Source organism: Malania oleifera, chromosome 4 (assembly GCF_029873635.1).
Source record: "Malania oleifera isolate guangnan ecotype guangnan chromosome 4, ASM2987363v1, whole genome shotgun sequence".
NCBI classification, from domain to species: domain Eukaryota; kingdom Viridiplantae; phylum Streptophyta; class Magnoliopsida; order Santalales; family Ximeniaceae; genus Malania; species Malania oleifera.
In genome coordinates, this window is record NC_080420.1 from 86,944,316 (window position 1) to 86,956,123 (window position 11,808).

General features: G+C 35.0%; 1 protein-coding gene across 1 annotated transcript in view; it reads right to left on the reverse strand.

Moving 5' to 3' along the window:
• LOC131154492 (riboflavin biosynthesis protein PYRR, chloroplastic) overlaps positions 1–6,590 on the reverse strand; it is a 58,278-nt gene extending 51,688 nt beyond the window's left edge. Inside the window, exons 1-2 of the mRNA XM_058107299.1 lie at positions 5,957–6,590; positions 1,623–1,757 (exon numbers count right to left, since the gene is read on the reverse strand). Of these exons, the coding sequence (XP_057963282.1) occupies positions 1,623–1,757; positions 5,957–6,304 (483 nt within the window). The 5' untranslated portion in view covers positions 6,305–6,590. The remainder of the gene's footprint in view (positions 1–1,622; positions 1,758–5,956) is intronic.
• Positions 6,591–11,808: the final 5,218 nt, after the last annotated feature.

An 11,808-nucleotide genomic window follows, 5' to 3' on the forward strand; every position in this document is an offset into this window, starting at 1 on the left:
AGTTTTGCTGCAAATTATATATATATATGCCCATTTAAGCCTAAGGAACTATAGAGAACATATCCATATTGAATTTCCAAGTACCCAAACTCTCTCTTCTCTCATAATCTCTCTTGCGCCTTAAATTTCTCACCTTTGAGAGAAACACCAAAATTCTTATGCCGTAATCTTGCATATTCCTTAAGAGTTGTTCTGTTGTGCTTCAATTTATATATCAATCCTTATGAGGATATTTTCTCTTGTAATCATCTCTTGTAAATTGGTGCTATTTCCTCCATCAAAGTAAGGTGTATTTGGTTGTCTTGTCTCGTATGAAACAAGGGTGGTGATTGGTGACCTCACCATCACTAAAGCAAGGGAATTAGTGGAACCTCAATATGGTTGGCCTTGAAAGAGTGAACGTGGACGGGGATGGCCGAACCACTATAAAAAGGGTTTGCATCTCTCTTCCCTACTCTCTTTAAAATGCTTTAATATTTGTGTGATTTGCTTGGTTTGTTTAATTTGATTTAAATTTGGTAATCAAACACTTAATTTTCATTAAACATAATTCACCCCTACCCCAACCTGGGTTGCCAGGCCAACATCCATCACTGATGGAAGGATTGGAGGAGGTTTTTATTATTTAGGATGATGGTTTGGTTAATAATCAACAAAGTGAGGATGGAATATTGCCTACACCTACGGAGGAGAATCTTGGAAGGATTCAAAAGCTCAGGAATTAAGCGATTAGATCGGTTTAAATCTAACTAATTTTGAAGAAAACAAAGTGTACCCTGATGGTGGTAAAAATAAAGCGAAGACGGGTCATAGGAAACTAGCTAATTTGGAGTGCTCAGTGAACTATGAAAGAAAGGGATTGAAGAAGAGTTTTCTTAGTTTATTTTGTTTAGCCTTTATTGCCTTTATAGATTATTTCATTTTCATTTTCTTTCTTTTTATTTTGTTTTTATTTTCTTATTTTTATTTTTTGGTGGACTTCTCACCCCCTCTCTTAGGTTGTAACTTCTCTTTCTCTATCTAAAACATCTTTTTTTTTATCAAATAAATCTATATCAGATAATAATCATTATAAATAGCACCTTCATTCCTTTCAATAGTTTTAGTCAACTATCATTTTCCCCAAAGCAATGTCAAAAATGGAAGAAAAAGCAGCAGTTGCAGCGGTAACAAAATGCACTAGTGCAGAAATACAAATAAAACACTCCAACTAGCAATAATTAAGAACATCAACACGAACTTATGGGCAATTAAGGAGGAACTCTAAGATCCATTATCAACAATGTGCATAAGACAGGTAATGTCATGGTCATACCATCATATTTTAAACATTGAAAACATTGTTAAAAAGAATAAAATAGAACATCTATGCCAGACAAAAGAGATGAGCGGTCCTAATTAGAAGGCCATTCAAAACTACATATAAACAAAGCAGTGCAAGAATCATTGGACCATGCATGAAATTTAATTTAAGAGATTAGTTTTCACATAAAAGAAATATTATGAAAATAAAGGAGCAACTGCAAGGAGCAGAGGACAAGATGTCTTAAAAAATAGAAATCAAAAACATGAAACGAGTGGGAATTAGTAAAATAGCATGTAAAATTAAGAAATTATATCACCTCTATTGTTTTACTTTTTAGATCCTCCCCGAGTACATCAACCTGCATGCCTTCACTTCTTAGCAAACGTATTGCATTGCCTCTAAGATGCCTCAATGGATGTCTGATCCCAACAACAACTCTTGTAATTCCTGCCTAACATACAGAATGTCAGTTATCTAAGACTGCTGACACCATGAGACAATCATATAATTTATATTAACAGAACTAAATGAAAAAACATGCCATGTAAAACTTTAGATGGCTAGGTTTTGGGAGTGGTGAAAAGGGTGTCTAGGGTTAGGATGGTCGGAAGGGTGCTTTGTTTTCTCTCGGTGGTTTTATTATCCTCATTTAGGCCTGTCTTTCTAGTATCCCTCTTTATTATATGTTCATTTTCAGGATTCTGGTACGAATAGCTAGTAAATTCAGAAAGCAATGAGATTTTATTTGGTTAGGAGTGGGGGAAAGACGGATCATTTAGTTAGTTGGGAGACTATTTACATCTAAGGTGGGGGAATTAGGTTTTGCAAAACTGATGCCTAAAAAATACTTGATGGAAAAGTGACTCTGGCGGTCTCTTTGAATAAAGTTATAAAAATTAAATTTGGCTTGCTCTCAAATGGGTGGAATACTAATTTGGGTTTATGTTAAGTAGAGAGTCCATGGAAGTGAATTTTTCACATCTATTCTTTGTTTATTCCCTATATCAAATATGTTGTGGGTAATGAATCTCGGATCCGTTTCTAGAAAGAAACTTGAGTGGGGAATTATGCCCTTTTCGTTTCTTTTCCTCATTTGTGTCACCTCTCCTTAGTGCATTATAAGGTCTTTGCTTCCTTTCTTTCTTCAAATGGGTCCACTACTTCATGGGATTTCCACTTTCGTAGTCCACTAATGATAGAGAGGTCAAAGAACTCTCGTTTTTTTTTGTACTTTTGGAGGCTTTTTCAGCCCTTAAGTGAGAGAGATGGCATGGTTTGGGATTTTGATTCTTTAGAAGTCTATTCTTCTAAATCTTTCTTTGGGCATTTCCTCTCCATCCTTCTATTTAGAAAGCCAAAATCTCTTCTAAGACAAAGGCTTTTATTTGGTTGGTTGTTCTTAATAGAGTGAACACCAACAATCTGTTTCAAAGTAGGATGCCTTTGAAGTTATTACCTCCAGATGTTTGCCTCTTGTGTTTTGAAAGTTCAGAATCTGCATCACATCTATTTGGCACTATTCTTTCTCTTGGGGGATTTGGAACAGGTTGTTTGGTGTTTTGGAGGAGAATTTGGTTTGCCCAGGTTCAGTGGAGGTATTATTACATATATCTTCTACAGGACATGAGAAGAATAGAGATGGTTTTGTGGACTTGGGGGATCTTCGCAATATTATAAAAATTTTGATGGAAAGTGTTGACCTTATAGGTCACGCCCTAGTTTTGATAATGACAAATACTCTTATATTTAATAAACATCTAATTCATGTGCAGGTCCATATTAGCAGATCATAAATGGCACGTGAAAGATCAAAACTTGAAGACAAATTCATACTCTTGATTGTAATAATTTTTGTAGTGAAATTTGTCTGTAATAGTAATTAGGGTATTCGGTTTGTAATAAACACACACATCACATGTATGGTTTATTTTGTAAACTCAAACAAATCATGAATGAGAAAGGACCTTAGAAAAACCTTAGGGTGTACCCTTCGGTCGACCGACACCGGATTTTTTCGGTGTCTTAATTTTGGACACAAATGACCCTAGGACACTCACTCATGCATACATATGTTTGAATATTTGACTAAGGTAATTGCATGCTTGAAAAAGAACAAAAATGTACAAGTATTGTACTTTTGGTCGACCGACCCACACAGGTCATTTTCTCCTGGTCAACCGAAACCGGTCCGGGTCAACATGTTGACCACGGTCCGGTCGACTAAGCCCTTAGAGTTCATTTGACCCTGGTTGACCGAACCATATGAGAGTCAACATTTTGACCTCCTGGTCGACCGAGAACTTTTGTTCTCCAACTACCTGGTCGACCGGAGGGTCTTCGGGAGAATTCCCAGCGGTCTGGTCAACCGAACCAGGTAGTTCAAAATGGCCTGGTCAACCGAACCTCGGAAATTTGGGAAATCGCCCTCTCCTGGTCGACCGAGCCCTCAGTTCAAAATTCCCCTGGTCGACCGAACCATATGAGTCCTGGTCGACCGAAACATTTCTAGTCGACCGGACCTCTTGGGTTGCCATCATTTTTATAGCGGGTTAAATGTTTTTAAACAGGGTTAATTTGATTAAAATGTCATTAAACTTTTTCAACAATCCCTAATAGGTCCCCAATGGACAAAAATTTTGGTATGTCTATATATACTCATTCATTTGGGATAATTAAGTATTCATTAGCAAAAACCAAAAATCAAAATTTCTCTCTCAAGCTAAATATTTCCCATTGCTCATACTATTTCAAAATCCACTCAAGCTTACCTTCTTCATCTATCTACATCATTTGTAAGTGTATTGAGTGTTATTGCTTAGTAGGTTTGCTCTCTCATTTGTTGTGTATATGAATCGATTTTTCTTTGAGAGCATAACCCAAGTAATCTTAGGAGCCTTTTCTAATAAGCCTATCCTAAGAAGACTTGTTAAACTTCCGAGTGTTACATTATCATTGCAATAACTTAGGAAGGTTGTATTTGTTTTGGTTTGTAAAAATATTTTCAAAAGTACTCAAATATCTTGTGGTAGTCATATTGATATATTTGTGAAAAGATATTTGTGTGTGCTATATTAATCTTTGTGGCAATATCCATTCAAGTCTATACCATTTGCTGAAATACAAAGATTACATATATCTTGCAATCCAAGCATATACACTATTCACGTGATTGACATATTCTGCTATTTGAGATATTTGAACATTGCATGATATCTTTATTTGAGCTTCTTGATTAAGAACATCTAGAAATACAAAGATTGCTGGTTGACACTCTCACGTACATATAACACTGATAGAAAATATATTTGAGAGTATGACTACTTAGACCACACTGAGCTTACATTTTAAATCATCTGTGGTGTTTGTATTTGTGCGCATTTGTGGTACAAATCTGCTTTACGTGAAAGCACCCATATATTGTACCTTTTGATTGTATATCTGACAGATTCCAAGCGTGACCTGAGGGGGCGGTAATCCAGCTCGGTAAGGATTGGTGTAAAGGTTGAAGTCAGCCCTGTGATAATTTGACCTGATTTGTATAGGTGTCGTTCCACCCGTTCAAGTGAGCAAGTTAGTGTGATGATCCTTGTGCTGGTTACCCAAGGCGAGGACGTAGGCATTTGGCCGAACCTCGATAACATATCTGCGTGTCACCCTTTATTTACTGCTTTCTGGTGCTTGTGCGATTAATTAAACTGCTTCATTTAATTTCTGATATATTTACATTATTCGCATTAGATTGACCATAGGATTTTGAACATACTGCTGTTAGGAGGAATACCTAGGGGTTAAATTTTAAAAATACCAATTCACCCCCCCTCTTGGGATCACGGTAAAGCTAACAGAAAGGAATGCTCATATTTCCTCAAGGAGGAAGAATTTTGATTCTTTGCTATGGCAAAGGACTCACTACTTTTCTTCTTTATGTTATTTTGCAGCAGGCTGTTTCAAGGGGACACCCTTTCAAAACTTTAGCAAGATTGGAAGGCAGTTTTATTTTGATTGTTAGTGTTTTTTTGATTCCTTTTTCTACTCAATCCTTCCTCTATAGGCTCTATTTGGATCAAGGATTATGTTTGAAGAAAGGAAAGGAAAATAAGAAAGAAATCTATTTTCTATTGTATTTTCTATCTATATCAATTCCTATTAAAAATAAAAATTTATTCTAATACAAACACAACTTAAGAAAAAACAAATATCAATGATATTTAAAATTTAAAAAAAAAAAATTTGAATGAGTTTAAAATTTTGTTCCATTTTTTATACATTTTATTTTCTTACTTGATAACCAAATATCAAAACACAGATTCCTTGATTTCCTTAGTATTTTTCTTATCTTTCCCAGTGGTTTCCAAGCTGCAAACGAGCCATAATATTCTTTTCTTTTTCCACCAAAACTGAAATGTAAATTCACATATTCATATCAAACTGCCCATTTGTCTACTCTGCAATCTGTTGCTTTTCTCTCCCCATTCCTTTTCTTTTTGCTTCTCTTTCAGATTCTCTCATATTAAGCTTCTTTCATCTCTCCCAATAGAAACAAAGCGTAAATTTCCAGATCCAACATACAGAGTAAAACACAAAGAACAAAAGCAAGAAAAACAACATGTGGTTTGAGAAGGTGAGGGCATTTTTGGGCAGGGAAAGAACCTGAATGAGAGCGGAGACAGCAGCGTGGTCCCCATGGCAGTCGCCAGGCTCCAAGTTGAGATAAGCAGTGGCGCCTCGACACCACTCGCCGGCTGCCTCTACCGCTTGAATCTCCGCCGGCTTAGTTCCCTGCCCGTAGAGATACCCCTCGCCGACAACTTTCCCGGCGCCGGCGGAAATCACGCATCCGAAGTTCGGGTGAGGAGAAGTAAGCCCCGCCGACTTGTCCGCCAACTCGGCTGAGCGTCGAATGTACGTCGCCACGTGCGCTTGGTGCAAGTCGCCGTTACCGCCGTTGTTAGTCTTGCAGATGATAGGGGATGAAAAGGCTCCGAGAGACAAGGCCATTAGAGAGAGCCAACCGTCCGTTTCTCTCGATCTCTCTCTCAAACTTTCTTTCAAGTTTCAGCCATTCTTTTATCTATTTCAATTCCTGTCGTCGCTGTGGGCAATTCTTGAGATCTGCAAATACAGGGGAGGAGTTGGGATTTGGCAAATTGGCATGCGGACTTGCCTTCGCAATTCAAATGTTAATAAAAATTTAATTAAATATTTTATTTAATTATTTAGTTAATTGAATGAAAATGAACTTTAATTTATGAAAATATGAAAATGAGACCTATGCAAATTAAAGTTAAGAGGACCACATTTGGGAGTTGGGAATTTAGAGTTTAATTTTATGCAAATTTAAAATTTTATTAAATTCATACAAATGTAAATTTATAATCTAAAATACATTCTCCTTCAAGCACAAAGTAAGAGATATTTTGTTCAAAAAAATATAATTTTTAAGAGGTATACTTATCTTTTATTAATTAAAATATTTCTTAAAAAAATAAAGGAAAAATCTAAGTCTCCAAAGTGACCCCAAAAAAAAAGTAAAATGTCTTATTTACCCTCGATCCATTATACATGCAAAATGAAGATGTTGTTTATGTCCCAAACCCAATAACTTGAAAGCCCATTACTCCTTTGGCATTCTACAATTGATTCTCCAAATCATTTTACTACAGATTCTCCCAATTGCAACTTCACCTTTCATTGCCTATTATATATCATTTGTTTTCTCACCAAAGTTGTACCATCAGAAACTCAAAGATCCATCAAATATGATCAATGGCCCTCGAACATGTTGCTATTATTTATCTTCCTTTAAATCTCCTCCATTCAATCGATATTTCTCATAGCTATTGTGGCAACTGTTGAAGAAAATTCATTCACCTAACAACCACTTTGATGAGTAATTGTATCCAAGGTTTCCCTAAGAAACAAGTGTCATTCCCATGTTAGACCAATAACAACTTGGCATCCATCCAAATTTATATTTATACAAATTTTGATCCTCCTGTTCAAAATTATTTCTATTTCCCATTGAAGTTGGGATATTCTAGGAGTGTGTCTTCTTTTGATTTGTTTTAATGTGATTAGTGTCTTATGTTTATGGTTTGGTATAATTTTGGTACAACTTCCAACATTAAAGTTAATATTTGATTAGTTGTTCTACCGTGAACCAACCCACTATTTTCAATTTGACTTGCCTCTCAATCTATTGTGTTTGTGGGGAATATAGTCATGCATGTAGGGTACTTAACGATATGCTTGTGAGAAAATGGATATGAAAAAAAATGGTAGTCTTGAGTATAATTTTCTAAAAAATGCAAAATAATACTTCAATTCTACATAATATTAGTTTGATGTAGCTATTTAGAAGCAAAGCAGGCAAGAGCAACAAGTTTTTAAGTTTCGTATGCTGGCCTAAGTGCTTGGAAGATTGAAAATTAGCTCGTGTCCAAATTCATGAACCCATACCTATACACAAAAACTATGGTCATATAAATAGCAGACGAATAACTAATTTATTGTTTGTTATACAATACTTTTGTGCATACCATCCCTATTACTTGGTTAATGCCTCCCATAGAATCTTTAAAATGTGTTTACCTTCTTTTAGAAGTTGATTTAATTCATATCAAGATTGTGTTCGCCTATTGACTGCTGAGGGTTGTGTAGCTTTTGAAAAGTTATTAGAACCTCAAGATTGTGTCGCACACATTCTCCCTATTATAGTTAATTTGTTCTCTAGTACACTCATGAAGTTTCATATTTTATTAGACTATTGTTATACCAATTAATGTGCAACGGAAACAAACAATCTCACAATGCAACACTTAATAGTGAAATATATAGAACACAATCACACAAATTATAATGAAAGTAATAAAACAATGACACGAAAATTACGTGGTCCAGCAATGCCTACATCCACGGAAGCAAACTGTAACACCCCGACCCCGAGGGGCCTGGGATATTAACTCTTTACTACTGATTTACAGCGGAAGCAAATAAACTCGATTCTTATTAAACCAGAGCGCTAATTATTCATGTTACAATCACTTATTTCAAAAGAAGAAAATTACACAAACGTAAATATCTGAAATCATACTAATGTTTCTAATTAATCTTTATTTTTCTAATCCCCACCCGCATGCTTGCTAAGCCTGATTTCCGACATGTCCTTCAGAGTTATCTGAAATAAAATATGATTGGGGGGAGACGACGCTCAGTAAGTAAATAAGATTATTATTAGTGTGTTGCCAAAATGAGCTTTTAAAGAATTTCGTAAAACAATATTTAATACTATAACTTCAAAACTGCTTTTAGAATAAACATAAATTTAAAAATTCCTGCATAAAACTTTTTCATCAATTTTAAACGGTAAATTTTTATAATCATATACTATAACTGTTAAATTAAACTTTTAACTTTAAAACTGTAAAAATATTTAATGATAAACATACATATACTTTTCCTTGTATGTTTTCCTTAGATCGTCATTTAAGCACCAAAATGATCCTTTTCACGTAAACTTACACTTTTCCTTCAAATCATCAGTAACTTTGTACACGTAATTAAATATGTATAAACATATATTGTAAAAACCACCCTTAGGCCTGTTTGTCGTAAATCATGTTTACCCCCATGACTGGGTTGTGCGGTCCGAAGACTGGACTTAGTTGGCTGGCCGACCAAACTAAATCAACGTACGTAAACTTTAAGTGAGATTTTCCTTATTAAGTCCTGGTCCGGAACCAGGTGTGCACTCAGGAGAAATCCACTAACATAAATAACCACTCTGTAAACAGTGTGGGTGCACTCTGATCCGTATAAACTTTAAGCTGCGGTACCGAGCATCTGTAACTTTGAACTTTCGTTGCCATAAGGGGTTTGAAAATTATCTTATTATAATTTATGCAATTTAAAATAATATCGTGAAAATCTCATCTTTACTCATATTTACATAAAAAAAATGTAACGTAGAAATAAACTCATGCCACACAATTTTTGTGTTAAAAATATATATAATTTTATTTTTGAATAGAAAGAAATGCTGAAAATTTACTCAAGGGGATTGGAACATTTCTTAACCCAAAAATAGATGCAATTATATTAAAGATAGAACTGGTATAATTAAATATGTGTAAAAATAAACTCATGGAAATTTTATGGAACTAAGTAACATAATTAAAATTTACGTACATAATAAATTCGGGTATGAATTTAAAATAAAAAGAAACTAACATAATCAAAATTTACTTACCTTCTTCTTTTACCGTGTACTACGAACACAATAACTATCTTTAAGATATGAGATCGGAAAGAGTGGGTGAGTGAGAACTTACTCAAAATTCTCACTCCATCACAAATTCTTTCACTCACTAATCCTTCTCTTCCTTAGAAAATTGTTGTGAAAAATGAAGGTTGAGAGCTCCCTATTTATAGGAAAATTTTGGGGAAGAAATGAAATTTATAAAAGTGTGGGGAGATGGGTGAAATTATAATAATTTTTTTAAAAATTAAAGAATGGGCAAGGGATGGGCAAGGTATGGGTTGAGTATGGGATAGGGATGGAGGCCATGTGGGAGTGCTTGCCACCATTCCCACTAAATAATTTTTTTTTAATTAATTACTTACCTAATTAATTAATCAATAACTTAATTAATTATTCTATTATTTTATTATTTTTTTTCTAATCATTATTATCATTATTATTATCATTGTTATTAATTTTAAACTACTTTTAGTATTTATTTATTTTATTATTTATTTTTGAACAAGAATTAAATTTAAATTTTAAAAACTCATGTGGGCGCCACATGGTCTTGTGGGCCCCACACAACTTCGAGACCCGAATGGATCCTACGTAACTCGAATAACTCTTATATGATTTTATGCATTCTACATAGCTTTGAGACTTGTGAAAACCTCCATACGGCTTCGGGACTCATGTGGGCCCCACACAGTCTTGTGGGCCCTGCATAGGATACCTATATTATTATTATTTTATCATATATTTCTACAAATTATATCAGTTAAAACATTATTTTATGTACTTATTTACGTATATAAATAGTGTCTTGTGGCTCCGGGACTCATGTGGACCCCACATAGTCTTGTGGGCCCCACATATGATACCTATATTATTATTATCTTATTATGTATTTCGACAAATTATGTCTGTCAAAACACTATTTTATGTATATATACTTATTTACGTGTACAAATAGTGTCTATCCTGTTTATCCTATGAAATTCCATTTTGACCAGGCCGACCTCCAGGGAGCGACTGAGCCGCAATGGTCTCTGAGCACTCGCTAAGACAAGGTCTTTCTTAGGCATCAAACATGGAATCAAGGATCCTACAGAAAAACACTTCTGTATTGATATTAACTTAATGACTATTTTTATTATTTTATTATTATTGTACTTTAATCATATATATATATTTTTGGGTCATCACACAAACGGCAGTGAATTTTTACTATCTTGTGTCCAATGACACTTAGATTACAACATACAACATGTATATATAACCCTCTCGGATGTTTTCCCCCTGAAACTCAACCTATGCAACTTCCAAATTCAAAATTTGAAAACCAGCACTGAGTAACCGATCAAAATCGTTGACGGTTTCAGTCATACCGCTGACGGTTTAAAATCAAGACCAAACATTCGATGTAATTAACAAAAATAGTTGACTGTTTCTTCTGCACCTGGCAAAACCGTCGACGGTTTCCTCCTACATGTCAGCTTCACTATTTTCTACCATGTTTTCTCTTTGTATATGCATTCCACTCAATATATGAGTCCCATATTATAACAATATCCACCTTGGCGAATATACACCCTTAGGAGAAAACCTAAAAAACATAACTCGCTGCTCCACCTGGGGCAATAGGTTGGGACCACCTCCTATCTAACAACTGGAGACATTAAGCTAGTCTAAGCAATGCTTGAACTTATCTGTGATAACTAGCTTTGTCAAGATATCTGCTGCATTCTCAGAAGTGTGAACTTTCTCAAGCACAAGTTCACATGAAGAAATCAACTCCCGGATCTTATGGAACCTCACATTTATATACTTGGTTCTCGCATGATACACTTGATTCTTTGCCAAATAGATGACACTCTATCTATCACAATGTAGCTAAACTCCACCTTGATGTATACCCAACTCCTTGACTAAACATGTAAGCCACAATGCTTCCTTGGCAGCTTCGACAACTACCATATACTCCAACTCAATTGTTAATAATCCAACCAGAGGTTGTACCATGGACCTCCAATAAATAGGCCCTCCCGCAAGGATGAACACATATCCTGTTATAGACCTCTTGTCATCCAAATCCTCTACATAATCTGCATCCAAAAATCTTACAAGTTATGGATCACTCTGTTTCCTGCCAAACATGATGTCATAGTGAGAAGTATCTTGCAAGTATCTAAAAATCCATTTGACAACATCCCAATGTTGTCTACCCTTATTTGAAAGAAACTTACTCACCACATTGACA